The sequence below is a fragment of the Anomaloglossus baeobatrachus genome, chromosome 6 (genome assembly GCF_048569485.1).
Source record: "Anomaloglossus baeobatrachus isolate aAnoBae1 chromosome 6, aAnoBae1.hap1, whole genome shotgun sequence".
Classification (NCBI taxonomy): Eukaryota; Metazoa; Chordata; class Amphibia; order Anura; family Aromobatidae; genus Anomaloglossus; species Anomaloglossus baeobatrachus.
The window spans coordinates 37,928,635-37,950,744 of NC_134358.1; the positions used below are offsets into that span (position 1 = coordinate 37,928,635).

Sequence of the window (22,110 nt, forward strand, 5' to 3'; positions counted from 1 at the left end):
AAACACATCTGCCATTTCTATTTATCTTTGTCTTTTCAGCTTTTTAATGTATGGGCTAAATCAGGGGTGAGCAATATTTTTTCTTGAGGTGCCACATGAGAGGATGTGTTATTATTATTATTATTATTTTATTGTAATGAGTAATAGTATGAGCACACACACAGCCCCCCATATACAGGATGAGCCCCCACATAGTCTCCTATATACAGTATGAGCCCTCACATAGCATCTTATATACAGTATGAGCCCCCACATAGTCTCCTATATACAGTGTGAGCCCCCACATAGCCTCCTATATACAGGATGAGCCCCCACATAGCCTCCTATATACAGGATGAGCCCCCACATAGCCTCCTATATACAGGATGAGCCCCCACATAGCCTCCTATATACAGGATGAGCCCCCACATAGCCTCCTATATACAGGATGAGCCCCCACATAGCCTCCTATATACAGGATGAGCCCCCACATAGCCTCCTATATACAGGATGAGCCCCCACATAGCCTCCTATATACAGGATGAGCCCCCACATAGCCTCCTATATACAGGATGAGCCCCCACATAGCCTCCTATATACAGGATGAGCCCCCATATAGTCTCCTACATACAGGATGAGCCCCCATATAGTATCCTATATACAGGATTAGCCTCCTATATACAGGATGAGCCCCCACATAGCCTCCTAATGTACAGTGTAAGCCCCCACATAGCCTTCTATATACTGTATGAGCCCCCATATAGTGTGAACCGCCCACATAGCATCATAATATACAGTGTAAGCCACCACATAGCCTCCTATATGCAGTGTGAACCCTCACATAACCACTTGTATACAGTGTGAGCCCCCACATAGCTCACTATATACAGTATGAGCCCCCACATAGCTTCCTATATGCATTATGATCCTAACATAACCTCCTATATACAGTGTGAGCCCTCAACCTGCTAAATACAGTATGAGCCATTACATAGCCTCCTATATGCTTTGAGGCTTACATAACCTCCTATATACAGTAGGAGCCCACACGTAGCCTCCTATATACAGTGTGAACCCTCACATAACCTCCTATATACAGTAGGATCCCTCATATAGCTTCATATATACATAATGAGCCCCCACAAAGCTTTGTATGTAGATTGAGTCTCCACATAGCCTTCTATATACATGAGCCCCTATGGAAAAAAAGAAACACACACACCACATAGTCACCTGGCTCTCGTTCGCCTGCCGGTCTGCTCTGGCCTCCGGTGCAGTGATTCTCCACATAGTAGACGTGATCGCATCTGCTGTCTCATGGTAATTGGTGGAAGACTGAGTTGGCAGCCCTTCCTCCACCAATGCCATCACCGCTATCAGCATTTTGAGGAAGCAGACAGCGGTGACATCGGGCGGCAGAGGTTGCGGTGCAGCCTGCAGTCTGTTTTTACCCCTTCAGCAGTATCGGACCATGGACCAGACTGGAACAACCAGAGGGCCAAATGTGACCCGCAGGCCACACATTTCCCGGCCCTGGGCTTAATGTTACCGTAGATGTTTTGTTTGATTTCACCTTTACGCACACAGTGATACCTAATATGTTTATTCTTTTTTTTAACTGGGAAAGGTGGAGTAATTAAAAATACTACAATATTGCAGTATTTAGTAAAATTACTGACCCGACCCCCCCCCCTCCCCCTCCCCCTCCCATCGCCCAGGCTTTATAGGACCACCAAAATTGTGGCTACAGATCCTGCAGGTGCCCATAGCAACCCATTGAATCTTTACGATATTGTCAAAATTGTTGAGCGCAGTAATGAAATGGTTGAATTGCCTTGTAGACTCAGCTCCTGAGTCCGCACCGACCACCCACAGCACGGCCTATGTCGGGAAAGGGTTAATACCCACAGTCACTAGTTACATCTTAGTTCAGAGTTGATGACTTTTTGTCGTTTTTCTAATTTTTATATTTTTTTTCCTCCTTTTTGTTTCATTTAGCACCGGAACTACAAAAACCACATTAGGGCCCCGAGTTTTGCCAAAACTACCTCAAAAAGGTAAGTCAATGCTTGGTAACTATTTAGAGGTTGGGGGCTCCTTCCCAGCATTGTCACCCCTCCTCCAGCTGTCCGGTGAGGACCTGAGGAATCTGAGACACATCGGTTACTTGGGACAGGGCACCTGACAACGCCATTGAACATAATGAGGCAGCTAGGCCCGGTATCCATAGCAACTGGTCAGCAGAGGGCGTAGAGCAGAGGGGGATTTGATTTCAGAGGGATGGGAAGGGCCAGTGCCATAACTAGAGTTTAATTTGCCCCGGTGCAAAATTTGGACCTGGCCCCTCACCACCATCGCCGCATGTTGGTCAGATGTACCCTATGTATGTACACATGTACCATTCTAAATCCTATAAAGACACACGAGTTGCCCTCCCCCCCATTATGTAGTAATGTCCCCCATCCTGGGCTCTTCCCTTATAAATATGTGCCCCATCCTGGTAAATATTTCTCCCATGCTGGAAAATGACCCCCACCCTGGACTACTTCCTGGTAAATATGTCCCCCATCCTGGTATATATATTCCCCATCCTGGTATATATGTTTTTCATCCTGGTAATTGTCTTCAATCATGGTATATATACTCCCCATCCAGATGTATATGTCCCTGATCCTGGTAATTGGCCCCCATGCTGGTAAATATGTCCCCCATCCTGGTAAGTGTATTCCCCATCCTGATATATATGTTTTCCATCCTGGTATATCTGTTCCTATCCTGGTAAATATGTTCCCCATCCTCGTAAATGTCCCCCAACATGGTATATCCCCCCCCATTTAAGTGTATATGTCCCCTATCCAAGGCTCCTTCCTGGTAAATATGTTCCCCATCCTAGATCCCATCCTGGTATACATGTTCCACATCCTGGTATATAAGCCCCCCATCCTGGTATATATGTCCCTCATCCTAGGCTTCTTCCTGGTAAAAATGTTCCCGATCCTGGTATATATGTCACTATCCTGGTTTATTTTTCCCCCTCCTGGACCTTAGTGGTATATTGTCCTCCTCCTGTTATATATGTACCCATTCTGGGCCCCTTCTGGTATAAATGTCCCCATCTTGAGCCCTTCCTGGTATATATGTACCCCTTCTGGGCCCTTAAAAGAGTTAATCTCTTCGAATCCAGCTCAGCAGGTCCCCAAGATTTTACAAATTTTGCGAGAGTTTGGAGCGTATTCAGGCTTCAAGATTAATGCGTCAAAGTGCGAGCTCCTATACCTGGGAGGGACAAATGTTCAAACACGGGAGCAGAACCCTTTTGAAGGAATTACAGTGGCTAAGTCATATATCACATACCTGGGAGTTAAAATAGGTAAGGTTCCGGCAACCCTTTATAGTCTAAACTATCCACCCCTTCTGAGCCAAATAGAGCAAGATCTTAAAAGATGGCACGACCTTCCATTGAACATAATTGGTAGAGTCCACCTAATTAAGATGATGTCGATATCAAAATTAATGTATCATCTTCAAACACTTCCCCTGCTTCTCAAGCATAAAGATATTGTCCAGCTAAATAGAGCTTTTTCACACTTCATTTGGAGGGGGAAACGCCCTCGTATAGGGCTTAAGAAGTTGATGGCATCTAAGGTTCATGGAGGTCTGAGTTTGCCGAACATTCGGGGTTACAATATAGCCTGTTTGACTAGATATATACTGGATTGGATTAAAGGCTCTAGGCATTATTCAGCGTTGGAGCTTGAGAGAGACTATGCACAACCTTGGGATCTGGTGGCATTGCTTCATACTAGGCAGGCTAATCTCCCAGTGAAAATCAAGCACTCTTCCTTATTTAAAGACACGATTGCAGCGTGGAAGGCGTTGAGGAAAAACTACAAACTTCCCCATAAAATATCCAAATACTTGCCTATATGGGGGAATCCAGAGTTTGTGCAGGGGACAAGCAATAAGCTGTTTGAAGAGTGGAAGGTGCGGGGTATAAGGACTGTTGCTCATCTCTTGCACACCTCAGAGCCTAGATGGTTGAGTAGAGATGAAATTATAGCGCAGTATGGCCTGGGGCCTAACCAAGTAATCCAATATGACCAAGTGAGATATAGTATTATGACTCAGTTGCATGATGTGACCCAGGAGGTAGTATTTAACTCTTTTGATTGTCTGGTAAAGAACTCAATAACTTCATCATCTATCTCTTTTCTTTATGGAGCCATGCGTGATCTATTAATAGGACAGCACCCAGAAGGTTTATTTAAATCTTGGGAGAAACAATTTGAGGACCCGTCTATGGGGGTAAAAATTAGGGGAGGGTGGAATGCTCTTCGTAAATCAATTTTAAATGAGAATTGGCGAGAAACCCAATTTAGAATTATGCACAAGGCAATTTATGGTTTTAATCTCCCTCCATCAGCAACAAAGCCAGACAGGATTACGTATTGCCCTAAGTGTAAGAGTAGTGGAACTGATCTCCTTCACGGGTTGTGGTCCTGCCCCCATTTGAGTCCATTATGGTCACAGATCAAAAGTTGTATACAAAAGGTGTGGGGTCTTGAAGTTCGGCTCTCACCTGGGTTCGCTATTTTTCACCATTGGGAGGAGGGGAACGATACCAAAGGGAAGATGACTAACCCACCCAGACTTATACATGTGATACTTCTGGCAGCCAAGAGAGCGATACTAAAAAATTGGTTGGAGTCTAGGGTCCCCGCGATTGAAGAGATCTTGGGTCAGCTCATGCATCTTCTTGAAATAGAAGGATTGGATGCAGAAAGGAGGGCGGATAGAATACGACAGCACTTTAACAAATGGAAGAAATTCATACTGGCCTATTGTACTCGGGAGGAGATAGTCAGGATTATGTCACCTTTCAAAGACACAGTCTGGTATCATACTGAAAAATTGAAGGATACATTGGATGGCTTGGAGGTGGGGGAGGAAAGGCCGAAAGCTGACTAAAAGGAGAGGGGGAAATAACCGATTTGAGTGGGACTTCTTTATTATATGTCATTACCATGTTCACAAGGGTTCAATGGGGGGAATGATAAGAATGATGGGTTAAGGGGTCGCTGCTTTCCTTTGCTTTATCTTGCCATGTTACGGTTATTGATTTTAAAAATTGGTATGGAATTTGGGATGATCAAATATGACAATGTAATGTTGAATTTACAATGCTGAATTCGCTTATGCCAGGGTTATGTTATTGAAAAATTTGAATAAAAATATAGTTTAAAAAAAAAAGAGTTAATCTCATCCAAAGGTCTATTATGTAAGATAAATTAAAAAAAAAAAACTAAGACAATAATATCTAAAAACATTTACAATCCATTTCCATAACTCCTTTATGGTGCTGCCATGTTTTTGATTTTATATTTTTCCTCCTCTTCTTCCAAGAGCTATAGATTTTTCTGTCGAAACAGCCATATTAGGGTTGTTTTATTATGACACCTTCCATATTACCATATAATGGTAAAAATAAAGTGGGGGGTTGTCTTTTCTCAGTGTTCCTTATATAGTAAATATTAATAATAATTATTTTATTCATTTATTTATCGTTATTAATTCCACAGCGCTTTACATACATTGGCAATACTGTCCCCATAGGGGGTCACAATCTAGAGATACCTGGTAACCTGATTCTTCAGCTCAGTGTGATAACAATAACAGCAAACTTTTGTTTATAATTTTTTTTTAATATTTGGCACCCTTAAAGAAAAAAAAAAAAGGTTTGTAAAAAACAATTTAAAAAAAATAGGTTTGTGCCGTCATTTTTTGAGACCTTTAATGTATTTATTTGGGCTTGTTTTTATGTGTATCAAGCTGTATTTTTCGGTGGAATCGTATTGTGGCACATTACGATGTTTTGATCGATTTCTCTTTTGGGATGGTGATGTCCCATGACCCCCGCCTCCTCCCCCCCCTAATTTCTAGAACATGTATGGTAGGGAGAGAGTCCCTTTAATTATTTGGGCTACTCGATGCCTTATCATGTAATAACCATGTAAGCACTAATATATCACTAATCCTCCCACCGCATCACTTATCTATGTGTTTTCTGATCTCCCTCAAAGTGGCTCTTAGGAAAATAGACACCACTCACCATCTGTCTATGGACAAGTACAACCCACAGTCGGACATCTTCCAGAAGTCACCGCAGCCGGGAGACTTGCCTCACAAGCCACAACTTGCCGATCTTCCTCCAAAACCGCAACCTTCTGAATTCACACAAAAGCCACACATGGGAGATCTACCGCCAAAGCCTGGAGAGCTACCTCCTAAACCTCAGCTAGGAGACCTGCCACCCAAGCCGCAACTCGGAGATCTACCTCCCAAGCCACAACTAAAGGATCTTCCACCCAAACCCAACCTGGCAGACCTGGTGCCGAAGGCGCCTGTAGCAGAGCCACCCCCCAAACCTCAAACCCCGGAGGCGAACCAGAATTCCCAGCCACCGGTCGAGGTGATTCACAACTCACAGCCGACCGACCATACACCTGTCCAAAAACAGGGCTCAGAGGCTTCCAATGACGGTCCACCGCCTCTTCCCGAAACACCGGTGCCACTTCCTCGCAAAATCAACACGGTAAGTTTTACCATTCACAGAGATGGCGAATGCGGGTGGTACAGTCCCTGTGTAGCAGAACGTCCCGTGTGTTCCTTAAAGGGAGTTCCAGTTTTACATAGATTTTTTGGGGGGGGGGTTTTTAGGGTTTTTTTTTTTAACGTTTGCATTTTTGTTTTTTCCTCTTTTCCAAGAACCATAACTTTTTTAATCTTTCCATTGACTTCACCATATGAGGACACTTTTTTTCTGAGGGACGAGTTGTAATTTTGAATAACAGCATTCATTTCATCATACCTTGTACTGAAAAACGGGAAAAATTACAAATGGGGTGAAATGGTACAAAAAATTGCAATTTTGCCATTGATTTTGTTTTTTTCGGCATTGAATTTATTCTTTTCTATGCTGCCATTCTATTTCACTGTATCATGAAAGTGACCCGCCGACCATTTAAATGCCACTGTCACTGATTGACACCAGCATCTAAGTGGTTAATGGGAAGCAATCAGTTGTAGCTCTGATCGCTGCTGCTACTAGTAGCTTCCCATCTGTGCAAAACAGCCGGCATCTGCCAAGTGTCGTGGGGGGCTTAGTTCCTTAACGCATTGCACTATAATAAGGATGGGAGAACAGCATCAGATGGGCTGAAGTCGGACTTTCCGCATCACCAACAAGGGGCATTTCCGATGAGCAGTAGACATCGCTGTATATATAGGGTATATATCATTTGAGGTTTTGATTTTCTTCTTTTTTTTTCTAAGGGAAAAAGCAAGCTGAAGAGGGCAAAGACGATATACGATTGCCAAGCGGACAATGATGACGAGCTGACGTTCGTTGAGGGGGAGGTGATCATAGTGACAGGTGAAGAGGACCACGAGTGGTGGGTGAGTGTCCACAACAAAAAGTCTTTTTACCTGTAAGCTCATTAGTCAAGGACCTTATCCTACAAGCACAAACTTTGCTGTTTTAATGCAGAAAATAGACAATAGTTTGGCCATCTCAGCCTACTCTCCCATACACAGGAGCTCTCGTGTTCCCTTCAGTAAGCCGCGAGCTTATGTCAGGGAGAACAATGAGATCAGCAGTCCGATGTCGGACATGTCTGATTGACATTTAAGAGACCATCAGTCAGCGGCTCCCCCATTCGTATTGGACCATTAACCAAACCCGCAGATATCGGCAGATTTAGCCAATATTAGTCTACTGTGTATGGGGGCCTTTAACCACAAGGAAACTGTGAGGTCCTGCTGTGACTACTGGCTAAAAGAGCAAGATGCTGCTGTCACTACTAAGTGCAAGGGCAAAACCATACTGTGACTACTGGTAAAAAGGGGACACCCTGCTGTGAATACTAGGTGTAAGGGCAAAACCATGCTATGATCACTGGGTCAAAGGAGAAGACTCGAAGGACAAGACCTTTCTGTTGACTACTGGGTAAAAGGGACTCGATTGTGACTACTAGGTGTAAGGGCAACACCCTGCTGTGACTACTAGGTGTAAGGGCGTCAATACTTCGTGTAAGGCCAGAGTCACGCTTGCGAGTGACTCGCCAAGTCTCACATCACACACTCTTCTGACAGGAGCGGGTCGGCCGGATGTATTTCTATGCAGCTGAGATGCTCTTCTCCGGAGAGCAGCAGACCATGTCAGGTGATGCGATGTGAGACTCGCGCAAGTCACTCGCAAGTGTGACTTCGGCTTAAGGGTGAGACTATCAAAGGTGTAAGGGCAAAACCCTGCTGTGACTACTTCGTTCAAGGATGAGACCCTGCTGTGACTACTTGATGGAAGGGCGAGACTCTGCTGTGACTACTTGGTGGAAGGATGAGACTCTGCTGTGACTACTTGGTGGAAGGACGAGACTCTGCTGTGACTACTTGGTGGAAGGACGAGACCCTGCTGTGACTACTTGATGGAAGGGCGAGACTCTGCTGTGACTACTTGGTGGAAGGACGAGACCCTGCTGTGACTACTTGATGGAAGGGCGAGACTCTGCTGTGACTACTTGATGGAAGGGCGAGACTCTGCTGTGACTACTTGATGGAAGGGCGAGACTCTGCTGTGACTACTTGGTGGAAGGATGAGACTCTGCTGTGACTACTTGGTGGAAGGACGAGACTCTGCTGTGACTACTTGGTGGAAGGACGAGACCCTGCTGTGACTACTTGGTGGAAGGACGAGACTCTGCTGTGAGTACTTGGTGGAAGGACGAGACTCTGCTGTGACTACTTGGTGGAAGGACGAGACTCTGCTTTGACTACTTGGTGGAAGGACGAGACTCTGCTGTGACTACTTGGTGGAAGGACGAGACCCTGCTGTGACTACCCGGTGGAAGGACGAGACCCTGCTGTGACTACCCGGTGGAAGGACGAGACCCTGCTGTGACTACTTGGTGGAAGGACGAGACTCTGCTGTGACTACTTGGTGGAAGGACGAGACTCTGCTGTGACTACTTGGTGGAAGGACGAGACTCTGCTGTGACTACTTGGTGGAAGGACGAGACCCTGCTGTGACTACCCGGTGGAAGGACGAGACCCTGCTGTGACTACTTGGTGGAAGGACGAGACCCTGCTGTGACTACTTGGTGGAAGGACGAGACTCTGCTGTGACTACTTGGTGGAAGGACGAGACCCTGCTGTGACTACCCGGTGGAAGGACGAGACTCTGCTGTGACTACTTGGTGGAAGGACGAGACCCTGCTGTGACTACCCGGTGGAAGGACGAGACCCTGCTGTGACTACCCGGTGGAAGGACGAGACCCTGCTGTGACTACTTGGTGGAAGGACGAGACTCTGCTGTGACTACTTGGTGGAAGGACGAGACCCTGCTGTGACTACTTGGTGGAAGGACGAGACTCTGCTGTGACTACTTGGTGGAAGGACGAGACCCTGCTGTGACTACCCGGTGGAAGGACGAGACCCTGCTGTGACTACCCGGTGGAAGGACGAGACCCTGCTGTGACTACTTGGTGGAAGGGCGAGACCTGTGAGATGCTGTGACTTATGGGTAAAAGGAGGAGACCCTGCTGTGACTACTGGGTGTCAGGGAAAGATCCTGTTGTGACTACTGGGTAAAACGGGGAGGCCCTGCTATGACTTTGTGACTTCTAGGTGTAAGGGTGAGACCCTGTTGTGACTAATGTGAATGGAGGAGGCCTTGCAGTGATTTTTGGGTAGTGCTTTAAAGGTGGAGACCTTTTTAGACTTGTGATTCAAAGGAGGAGGCCACGCCATGATTACCAGGTAGAAGGGGGAAGACCCTGTCATGACTACTTGATGACGATACTGTGACCACAAGGGGCAAACTGCTGTAACTGTTAGAGGGGGACACCTTGCTGTGACTGATCGGGAGGTAGAGGCCCTGCTATAACTACTGAGAAGTGGTAGAAAGACCCCAAGTGTTGTTTTGGGGGATGGACTGGGGGAGGGGAAGGTTGTAATGAAATCTTATATTTTTGGGTGAACTTTTTTTTTTTTTTTTTGCATTTCTCTAATTTCTAGATCGGACACATCGAAGGAAATCCAGAACGAAAAGGAGTCTTCCCGGTGTCTTTCGTCCACATCTTGTCAGAATAGAAGCTGGCTGTGTATAGTGTTGGGGATCCGGCGGCGTCCGCGGTGTCCTGGGCTCGCCCCTGTGTCTGTATATAAGCTACTGTTACCGTCATCCAGTACTTCCATTCTGTGTATCGTAAATGTACTATGTTATCCTGCCTCCGCCAGTATTACTATAGACAGAGAATCGGCAAACGCCGCCTCCCCCTGGTTATATCAGTACTTCTACCTGAGCTGTCTTGTCCGTATAGATACAATATATACATATATCTAATATGCACTCACTCCCTGATCACACGTCTGTCTTCAGTTACAGTATCACACACCGGACTGGGAGGGAGAGGAAAAAAGCGTGCGAGTCCACCCCTCCTGCAAAGCAATCACCCTGCGTATTTATTACGAATAGAGCAATTTCAGGATAGTTTTTGAAACAAAAAAAAAATATTTTTTTTTCTAAGCGTCAAGTATTTCTGTGCTCAGTTCATTTTATGTTTTTGGACTTTTTTTTTTTTTGCAACAAATATAACTGTTACTTTGCTGCAAGTAGTAAAAAAAAAAACAAACAAAAAAGAAGATATATTTCTATCTAAAGGCTTCTTTTATTAGAAGTGATATACATATATATATATAATATACATAAATATATATATTAAGAAGAAAACAAAAACGACATTTCCGTTTCAATCCATACGACTGCAAAGCAATTATTAGTCTGTTTACAGTATGCATGCGTTATCGAAACCACATACAAAAAAAAAATAATAAAAAAAAAAAAGAAAAAAAAAACAAAACTCCAGAATACTTGAAACCTGTAATAAAAAAAAAAAATACTTTGTTGTAGATCAAGTCGTTCTGTAGCTGTGAGGATCAAGGGGAATATTTTTCCAGTAGATAAAAAAATCTGTTTGAAATAGACAGTATTATGTTGAATAATAAAAAATAGAAAAAAAAATACGGATCAAATCTTTGTGGCCGACGGGCCTTATGGAAATAAATATGTATGCCTATGTATAATTTTTTTTTTTTATTATTTTTTACATTTTTTTTTTTTTTTAATTATTTAAACTGTACCATAAATTATTCCTAGATGAAAAGTGGAATGGACTTAAATGTATATTGTTAGCTACATAGAATCGAACTATAACACGGAGGTATTAAACACAGACGCCGGAGGGGGTGGGGTGTCTCTAGTCGCCGATGTTAAAGGTGACGCGAGGCTCCCATCTTGGGCAGGATCCTACGGCCGAGGCCTGATCAATGCGTTACGGACTGGAACTTGTTCATTGTGGTGATTGTTTAGATAGATAGAGATAAAAAAAAATTGTACATATTGTAGGAGTGTTTCCATTTTATGTTTTTTTTCCAATGTACCTAGAAAAAAAAATTTAATTTTCTTTCTTTATTTTTCTGTACACTTCTAAGAATTTTTTTTAATTTTATGTTATATACTGGGTTTTTTTCCCTGTGCACTCCTAAGGTATTTTTTTAATTTTGTTATATACTGTTTTTTTATTTTTCTTTTTTACTTTTTTTTTTCCTGCGCACTTCTAAGACATTTTTTTATTTTTATGTTATATACTATTCTTTTTGTTTTTTACTTTTTTCTGGCAACCTCTAAGATATTGTTTAGTTTTATGATGTAAACATTTTTTTTTTACTTTTTTTATATTCTGTGCACTTCTAAGAGATTTTTAATTTTGTAGTATGTTTTTTTTTCTTTCTTTTTCTGTGCACTTCTTAGATATTTTTAATTTTATTTTATGTAGTAGTATTTTCTTTTCTTTTTACTTTGTTTTTCTGTGCACTTCTAAGATTTTTTTTGCTTTTACTTTTTTTTAATTTTGTTTACTTTTTTCTTTTTTTTTTCTCTGCACTTTCTAAGGTATTTTTTTTAAATTTTATGTTATGTAGTATTTTTTTTCCTTTTACTTTTTTCCTTCTGTGCACTTCTAAGATATTTTTTTTTAAGTTTTAGGTTATATACAATTTATTTATTTTTTTCTACTTTTTTTATTTTCGGTGCACTTCTAGGTTTTGTTTGTTTTTTATTTCGTTATGTAGTAATTTTTTTTTAGTTTTTCTTTTTTTCTTCTGTGCACTTCTATGATATTTTTTAATTTTGTTATGCAGTAGTATTTTTTTTTCTTTTTCCTTTTTTCCTCTGCACTTCTATATTTTTTAATATTGTTATGCAGTAGTATTTTTTTTACTTTTTTCTTTTGTGCAAGTCTGATATTTTTTAGTTTTATGTTATGCAGTAGTATTTTTTTTTACTTTTTTTCTTCTGTGCACTTAAGATATTTTTTAGTTTTATACTTTTTTTTTACTTTTTTTAAATGTAGTTTATTTTTTTCTCTTCACTTTTTTCTGTGCACTTATAAGATTTTTTTTACATTTTATTTTATGTAGTAGTATTTTTTTTTACTTATTTTCTGTGCATTTCTAAGTATTGTTTCTTTCATTTCGTTATGTGGTAATGTTTTTTTTTCCCTTTTCTTGTTTATTCTGTGCACTTATAAGATTTTTTAATTCTATGTTATGCAGTATTTTTTTCTCTTTTTACTTTTCTTCTGTGCACATCTAAGATATTTTTTAGTTTTGAAAAAAAAGTAAAAAAAAATGTATAAAACTAAAAAATATCTTAAAAGTGCACAGGAGACAAGTAAAAAGAAACAAAAAATACTACTGCATAACAAAATTAACCAACTTAGAAGTGCACAGAAAAAAGAAAAAAAGTAAACCAAATTAAAAAAAAGTATTTGTTTACTTTTTACTTTTTTTGTGCACTTCTAAGATTTTTTTTAATTTTATGTAGTAGTATTTGTTTAGTTTGTTTTTATTTTTTTATTTTCTGTGCACTTCTAAGTTTTGTTTGTTTTTTTTTATTTTGTTATATAGTAATATTTTATTTTTTTCTTTATTTTCTGTGTACTTCTAAGATATTTTTTAGTCGTATACTTTTTCTTTACTTTTTTCATTTCTGTGCACCTCTAAGGTTTAATGTTTCTTAAGTTTTTTTTTATTTTGTTATTTAGTAGTACTATTATTTTGGGCTATTTTAAAGGCACATATTTTCTGCATGTACAAATATTTTATTTATACTTTTTTTTTTTTTTTTTCTTGGTTGAAATAGTCAAACAATTTTTCAATGTGACGATTAATGGGGAAAAAAAATTATAGAATAAAAAAAATTGGCTGCAGAACTGCCAGTCATGGTAATCAAGTCTATCGGACTTTTGCATGGAGAGAGGGAAAAAAAAGTATTATTTTCAAGTATTTCAGCAATACCCTCCGAGCCGCGATGGACCCACCTGAAGGAAATGAGACTTAGTAGGACCTTAGCTTCTCTCCGTCTGTGTGGAGTTTACCTTGCAGAGTAATTTAAGAACATGGTACAGTATACCGTTTTTAACGCAAAGTCACAAGCTCATTTTATTAATCATTCCATATTTTAAATTAATAAAAATGTTTAAAGTGATAAAAAGTACAAAGTTGTGGTTTCTTTTTTTATATTTTAAGACCTAAAAATGTCATGAAGTCATATAGAAAATAAAAGAATATACAATGGAGATCAAAATTTGAGAACAACAATTTCCTAAATGTTGCGGTCATTATGTCGTCATATGTGATTATATCCTCACATATGAGGAAACACGCAGTATTTTAAGCTTATTTTATAAATTGAATTTATTCCATAGCACATAATAAAAATGTAAAAGACACTGATCACTATTAGACAACACTTTCAGATTCCTGCAAGTTATTGGTGTAAATCTGGCATCTGGTGCTAATTTCCTTAATTATCTGATAAACCCTATGTAACTGGCAGCCTAACTTTCTAGTTTGCACTGACATTCAAAAAATAGTATGCCGTTGCAAAGTGACTGAAACCCTCCGGCAGCAGGTTGCCCAGATGAAGGCCAAAGGGTTGACCCTATCAGCCATAGTAAGAGAAGTTGCTTGTTCCATGTCTGTGATTTTAAGAATATTGCATCTTTACAACATCACAAACTCTTTCAAGTCTCCAAAGAAGACTGGTCGCCCTTGAAAGACAAATGCCACAGAGGACAGGATAATGCAGAGACTCTCCATGAGTAATTGTTTTAACACTTCAGCTGGAATTACTCGCCAGTTCAGCACTGAACAGGGTAAGGATCTGTCTTGTCATACAATGTCATGACGTTTAAGAGCATTTGGACTGAAAACCCACTCTGCAATGACCAAACCTCTCATTTCCAGAAAGAATCAAAACGAGCATGTTGTGTGGACAGAGGAGAAGTGTCCACAGTTCATTTTAGTGATCAAAGCAAGTTTAACTTATTTGGGTCTGATGGGAAACATGTTCATTAACAAACTGGGGAAGGACTGAACCCAAAGTGTGTTAAGAAGTCAGGGAAAGGCGGTGGAAGAAGTGTCCTGGTTTGGGGAATGTTTTCTGCAGCAGGACTTGGACCTTATACATGGCAGAGTGAATGCAAGTGTGGATCAGAATCTTTTTCACAACACGTGGCTCCTTATGTGTGTTCATCACTCAGTCAGCTGCGATCATTCTAGTCTATGGGGTTTCTTAAATGGGGAAAAAATAGAAAAAAATATGGTTTCAATTTCCTTAAACAGTGCCTCTCCCAATCACAGGTGGTGTGTGGAACTGCAGTTCGGCCCTGTACAGGGCAATGTGAAAAGGTTTGTGTTATCCTAAAAAAACCCTTTAACCCCTTCACGACCTTTGACGGATCTAGCCGTCATGGTGCCCTGGTACTTAAAGACCCATGACGGATAGATCCGTCATGGCGAAATCGCGGCCCCGGAGCACTGGGCACCGCGATCGGTTTTAAAAACTGTAGATTCGGGAAGGAGAGGACTTGTACCTGACCTCAGGAGGGGTGGTGTCTCCTTCCCGGACCTACGGAGGCTGTGATTGGCTGACGAACGCCGTTCAGCCAATCACAGCCAGTGTTATGTTTCAGCCATTGAAAATGGCTGAAGCATTGAAATCCAGCTATGTCAGTGCTGCTGCAGCACTGGCCATTGGCTGGAGCTCAGTGAGCTTTACTGCACCCGCCCCCAGCTCTGATTGGAGAGATCGGCCTTGTGACCGATTTCTCCAAGCAGCACCGTGCCTCTGGGACCGGGTGAGCTCGCTGTAGGAGATCGCTCTCCTCAGCGTCTCCCTCCGTGGAATCTGAGGAGAGTGATCCCTGCGGGTGCCCATCTGTGAGTCACATCCCCCGATCCACCGCTGCCCTGCTCCATGTGCTTCGCCCCTGCTCTCCCGCTGCGCTCCTGCATGTGACGCCGCTACTCTCCCGCTGCGCTCCTGCATGTGACGCCGCTACTCTCCCGCTGCGCCCCTGCATGTTATGCCGCTACTCAGCAGTAAGAGCAAGCGGCGTCAGATGCAGGGGGTGGCGCAGCGGGAGGAGAGCGTCACGGCGGCCGCTGCACTCTCCCCATCAGCCGCTCCACCGCCCCAGCATCTGCCGCTCCCCTCTCCCCATCAGTCACTGCTCTCGCCCCATCTGCTGCTCCACCGCCCCAGCATCTGCCGCTCCCCTCTCCCCATCAGTCACTGCTCTCGCCCCATCTGCTGCTCCACCGCCCAGCATCTGCCGCTCCCCTCTCCCCATCAGTCACTGCTCTCGCCCCATCTGCTGCTCCACCGCCCCAGCATCTGCCGCTCCCCTCTCCCCATCAGTCACTGCTCTCGCCCCATCTGCTGCTCCACCGCCCCAGCATCTGCCGCTCCCCTCTCCCCATCAGTCACTGCTCTCGCCCCATCTGCTGCTCCACCGCCCAGCATCTGCCGCTCCCCTCTCCCCATCAGTCACTGCGCTCGCCCCATCTGCTGCTCCACCGCCCCAGCATCTGCCGCTCCCCTCTCCCCATCAGTCACTGCTCTCGCCCCATCTGCTGCTCCACCGCCCAGCATCTGCCGCTCCCCTCTCCCCATCAGTCACTGCTCTCGCCCCATCTGCTGCTCCACCGCCCAGCATCTGCCGCTCCCCTCTCCCCATCAGTCACTGCTCTCGCCCCATCTGCTGCTCCACCGCCCAGCATCTGCCGCTCCCCTCTCCCCATCAGTCACTGCTCTCGCCCCATCTGCTGCTCCACCGCCCAGCATCTGCCGCTCCCCTCTCCCCATCAGTCACTGCTCTCGCCCCATCTGCTGCTCCACCGCCCCAGCATCTGCCGCTCCCCTCTCCCCATCAGTCACTGCTCTCGCCCCATCTGCTGCTCCACCGCCCCAGCATCTGCCGCTCCCCTCTCCCAATCAGCCACTGCTCTCTCCCCATCTGCCGCTCCACTCTCCCCAGCATCTGCCGCTCCACCGCCCCAGCATCTGCCGCTCCACCGCCCCAGCATCTGCCACTCCCCTCTCCCCAGCATCTGCCACTCCCCTCTCCCCATCAGCCACTGCTCTCTCCCCATCTGCCGCTCCACTCTCCCCTGCATCTGCCGCTCCACTCTCCCCTGCATCTGCCGCTCCACCGCCCCTGCATCTGCCGCTCAACTCTCCCTTGCATCTGCCGCTCCACTCTCCCCTGCATCTGCCGCTCCACTTTCCCCTGCATCTGCCGCTCCACTCTCCCCTGCATCTGCCGCTCCACTCTCCCCTGCATCTGCCGTTCCACTCTCCCCTGCATCTGCCGCTCCACTCTCCCCTGCATCTGCCGCTCCACTCTCCCCTGCATCTGCCGCTCCACTCTCCCCTGCATGTGCCGCTCCACTCTCCCCTGCATCTGCCGCTCCACTCCCCAGCATCTGCCGCTGCACTCCCCAGCATCTGCCGCTGCACTCTCCCCATCAGCCGCTCCACCGCCCCTGCATCAGCCACCGCACTGTCGCACAGTGTGCGGCTGTGTCGGGTGATGCGATGCGAGATTTGTGCATTGCTCTCACGTGTGGCACTTGCCTTAGTGTCAGTTGCAGATGCATATATTTTTTTTTTTTACTGACGTCTGTATTTTTTATTATGCCAAACTAATGTTTCTTTGTATTGGGGGGGGGTCTAGTTTCCAACATGGGGTCACATGTGGGGGAGCTCCACTGTTTGGGCATATCAGGGGGATCTCCAAACACGACATGGTGCGGCTAACGATTCCAGCTAATTTTCCATTTAAAAAGTCAAATGACGCTCCTTTCCTCTGGAGCTCTGCCGTGCGCCCAAACAGTGTTTTTCTGCCACATATGAGGTATCAGCGTACTCAGAACAAATTGCCCAACAAATTTTGCGGTCCACTTTATCCTGTTACCCCTGTACAAATTAAAAAATGGAGCCTAAAATAACATTTTGTGGAAAAAAAAAAAAGTACTTTTTTGTTTTTATGCCTCAATGTATGAAGCACGTGAGGGTTCAAAGTGCTCATTACCCATGTAGATTTATGCCATGGGGGTTTAGTTTCCAAAATGAGGTCACTTGTGGGGGAGCTCCATTGTTTAGGCACCTCAGGGGGTCTCCAAATGCAACATGGCGTACGCTAATAATTCCAACCAATTTTGCTGTGAAATGACGCTCCTTCTCTTCTGAGCCCCGCTGTGTGCCCAGACAATTACTTTCCACCACATATGAGGTATCTGTGTACTCAGGAGAAATTGCACAATACATTGTATGGTGCATTTTTTCCTGATACCCTTGTGGAAAAAAAGCTACCTGGTTGAAATAACAATTTCATGGTAAAAAAAAAATATATATATTTTCACGGCTGAACATTCTTAACTTTTGTGAAGCCTCCAGGGGTTCAAAGTGTTCAGTAAACATCTAGATAAATTCAATGAGGGGTCTAGTTTCCAAAATAGGGTCACTTGTGGGGGAGCTCCATTGTTTAGGCACCTCAGGGGGTCTCCAAACACAACATGGCATCCACTAACGATTCCAGACAATTTTGCGTTTGAAAAGTCAATTGTCGCACCTTGCCTTCCGAGCCCTGCTGTGCGCCCAAACATTTGATTTCCACCACATATGAGGTATCTGTGTACTCAGGAGAAAATGCACAATACATTTTATGTTGCAATTTTTCCTGATACCCTTGTGAAAAAAAAAGCTACCTGGTTGAAGTAACAATTTCGTGGTAATTTTTTTTTTTTTTTTATTTTCATTGCTCAAAGTTATTAACTTTTGTGAAGCCCCCAGAGGTTCAAAGTGCTCAATAAACATCTAGATAAATTCCATGAGGGGTCTAGTTTCCAAAATGGGGTCACTTGTGGGGGAGCTCCATTGTTTAGGCACCTCAGGGGGTCTCCAAACGCAACATCGCATCTGCTAATTATTCCAGACAATTTTGCTTTCAAAAATTCAAATGATGCTCCTTCTCTTCCGAGCCTTGCCGTGCGCCAAAACAATTGATTTCCCTCACATATGAGGTATCTGCGTACTCAGGAGAAATTGCACAATTCATTTTATGGTGCATTTTTCCTGATACCCTTGTGAAAATGCTAAATTTTATGGCTAAAGTAACATTTTTGTGTAAAAAAGTAAAATTTTCATTTTTTCCTTCCACATTGCTTTGGTTGCTGTAAAGCTCCTAAAGGGTTAATAAACTTCTTGGATGTAGTTTTGAGCAGTGTGAGGGGTGCAGATTTTAGAATGGGGTCACTTTTGGGTATTTTCTGTCACCTAGGCCTCTCAAAGTCACTCCAAATGTGATGTGGTACCTAAAAAATTTTTTTTGTAAATTTTGTTGGAAAAATGAAAAATTGCTGATGAACTTTGAACCCTTCTAACTTCCTAACGGAAAAAAAATTTGTTTCGAAAATTGCGCTGGTGTAAAGTAGGCAAGTGGGAAATGTTATATAGTAACTATTTTGTGTGACATATCTCACAGATTTATGGGCATAAAATTTCAAATTTTGAAAATTGCGAAATTTTCAAAATGTTCGCCAAATTTCCAAACTTTTCACACATAAACGCAAAAAATATCGGCCTAAATTTACCATTGACATGAAGTACAATATGTCACGAAAAAACAATCTCAGAATCGCCAGGATCCGTTGAAGCGTTCCAGAGTTATAACCTGTCAAAGTGACACTGGTCAGAATTGCAAAAAATGGCCGGGTCTTTAAGGTGAAAACAGGCTGGGGGCTGAAGGGGTTAAGGAAGGGTCCTTTTTGGGAGGATGCTCTGTGGATGATATTTCAAGCCCCTCTAACACTGAAATTTGGGGAGGGGTTGCACAAAAATAAGACACCTATAAGAATCCTGCAAGCTGTTATGTCACCACCAGGGGGCTCTCTTCCACCAAAAATGTGAATATTTACTGTATGTCATAGGAAATGCATTTTTAAAGATTTTAAGAATGGGGAAATTATCTAAACTGGGAATTATACACAGATGTGGAAATATCATGGGGCACCTGTGCTGTGGTGTAGCAATCAGTGTCTTGCATCTGTGGCCCATTCTGCATAGAACAAGGCCAGCTGTTTAGAGGTTTAGGGAACTGTTATAACTGGACCTTGTGTCCCCTATTCTTTAGGGCTCATTCACATGACCGTTCCATTTGTCCTGGTCAGTGCCTGGTTTTTTTGCGGACCCACGGACAGGACCATCTTTTCAATGTCTTTTGTGTAGGATCGGATGGCACACGGTAGCACATCCATGTGCATCCGGTCCTACAAAAAAAAGCCGATCAGATGCCATATGTCCGCTCAGTTATTATGGAACATGTCCTATTCTGTTCCTTAAGTGACCGTGACTCAAACACAAATCAATAGGTCTGCAAAATCCCTAGAAGCCACACGGAAGCAGTTCAGTGTGACCTCCGCTGGGTGCCCCGCTCCCCAGCGGCTGCCCGCACTGCAAGCCGCAGGGATGATGAGCGCTGCAGTCAGGAGGTTACTAAAGTTAATTACCTGCGGTGATGAAGTCCTGCCCTCCTGACGTCAGTGCTAGTCACTGACCGCTGCATTCTCACCTCACGCGGGCGGCCTGAGACTGACTAGCGGTGACGTCAGGGGCCGCTTGTGAGACGTGATCCGAGAACACGGCGGTCATTGAACTCCAGCGCTGATGTCAGGAGTGCAGAGGATTCCATCACCGCAGGTAATACACCTCGCTAATCTCCTGAAGTCAGATCTTGTCATCCCCTGCAGTGACCTCATGATGTTAGCTCAGGTCACTGCACTCCCAGCCAATAGGGAATGTTATGTTCTTCATTGACAGGACAGTGAGTAGGGATTGTCGGATCCCCTTACTGGTTTACGCCAGACCTGGATTTCTTTTTTTTTTTTTCCTCTTTTCAATAAATTGGTGAAAGACTGAATGTGTTGAAGTTTAAAAAAAAAAAAAAAAAAAAAAAAAAATAAAAAATAATTACTGATTGGGTTACTGCTGTCTGGTATCTGATAAATGCTGTGACATTACACATCTGGTATAAACCCCATATTACCTGGTTTTCCCACCGCATCAGGATGAGCTAGGGCAAAGCACCAGGATTGGCGCATCTAATGGATGTGCCACTTCTGGAGCGGCTGCGGCCTGCAATTCTTAGGCTGGGGAGGGTCCAAGAACCGTGGACCTCCCTAGTCTGAGAATACCAAATCACAGCTGTGCTTTAGGGGGGGGGGGGGGGGGGGGGGGGGGAATTGCCAGCTGTGGTCTGGAGGTTGCAGCCATCTGCTTTACCTGAGCTGGCAAACAAAAAAGCCTTTATTTTTTGGGCTAAAGACAAAGCTAAGCATCCTTTAGTGCCACATTTAAGGCTCTAAAGGGTGCAAGATTACAAAATGCTGGGGAGTGAGACATTGTCTCATCTATTTATCGCTGTATTCATTCCTCTATATCTGCTTCTGTTTTGCGATCCGCCAAAAAAAAAAAAAAAAAAAAACCACGTTCATCACTAGTATACCTATAGTCCACTAAAGAGGCAGAGTGACCACTGCTCTAGGGTCCACAAACCTAGAGATAGCCGAACAGCATAAAAAGGTTGAATCTGCTCCTGTACAGGCTGCAGGATTTCTGCAGATTTCCAAGACTATTGGAGACTGCTCAGAGCCACTTTATGTAGTTACAGGCAGCACAGCCCTATAAATCACTGTCACACACCCCTGCGCAAGAATAAATGGGCCCTTAGAGCACAATAGCTCATAATGCAACATTCTACCCGTGTGGAGTGAATATGGGCCCCCTTACCTCTTAGGCCCCTATGTGGCCACCCGGGTTTCACCAATGAAATGTCTGCCGCTGCCTAAGTATACCCTCCAAAACGGTGAGGCGGGTGGACATGTTGATGCACCCGCATAGATTCCCCAAGAGGTAAGGAGGCCAATAACAACCTCCAAAGCCAGCGGAATTGTGCATTTTGAAGGGCTCTTGGGTTGTAAAGGGCCCTTATATTCTTTCACAAGACACCTTTTCTACCAATATCCTTCATATAACTACCAATGCAAGACTAAGACTACAGTATTTGATGGACACTTGAGGGCAACAGTGCTATGCTATAACTTAAGTGGCTCAAAAAAAAAAAAAAATTAAAAAAAAAAAAAAACCATACAATAGGCTTTAGCACACGTCTAGCAGCAAGTCCCCCATGCTGCCCATTGCTAGGTTATGGCTGGAGGTGGTGTAAATCTATTTGCATGATGCTGGTCCAGCAGCCACACTAGTTGTCCTAGTCTTTGGGACAGCCTGTGACCTTCCTACCTGCTGGAGGCCTTGGCACTTCCAATATGCAAGCCTGGTGTGACCTAGTCCTACATTTTTTGATTAGCCAAATATCACCAGGAACATAATCCTACAGCGCCTACCCAGCAAGGGTCAACACTGAGGTTGATTGGCAACATCACTGGTGGCAAGATTCTCAGATTCACACAAGTACGATCATTCAATGTCAACATTTGCAGTCCATACAATCCAGTCATGATCAAGACCCAAGTACAGAGTATCTCCATGCTTTAAATATCTTTATTAAGAAATATTTAAACCTAAAGCAACAGTTGATTTCACTGTTATGGCAGAAACCTCTGCAAGACTATACATAAAACTGTATAGAAACTAAGAAGAAAGCCAAGTTG

The 22,110-nt window shown here is 43.7% G+C and overlaps 1 protein-coding gene across 3 annotated transcripts in view; it reads left to right on the forward strand.

The window, feature by feature from the left end:
* ASAP1 (ArfGAP with SH3 domain, ankyrin repeat and PH domain 1) overlaps positions 1-11,639 on the forward strand; it is a 409,622-nt gene extending 397,983 nt beyond the window's left edge. For all 3 annotated transcript variants that reach the window (XM_075352860.1, XM_075352862.1, XM_075352861.1), the window contains 4 exons: positions 1,978-2,036; positions 6,060-6,571; positions 7,312-7,434; positions 10,051-11,639. In XM_075352860.1, the coding sequence (XP_075208975.1) occupies positions 1,978-2,036; positions 6,060-6,571; positions 7,312-7,434; positions 10,051-10,125 (769 nt within the window). In that variant the 3' untranslated portion in view covers positions 10,126-11,639. The remainder of the gene's footprint in view (positions 1-1,977; positions 2,037-6,059; positions 6,572-7,311; positions 7,435-10,050) is intronic.
* The last annotated feature ends 10,471 nt before the right edge of the window (positions 11,640-22,110 follow it).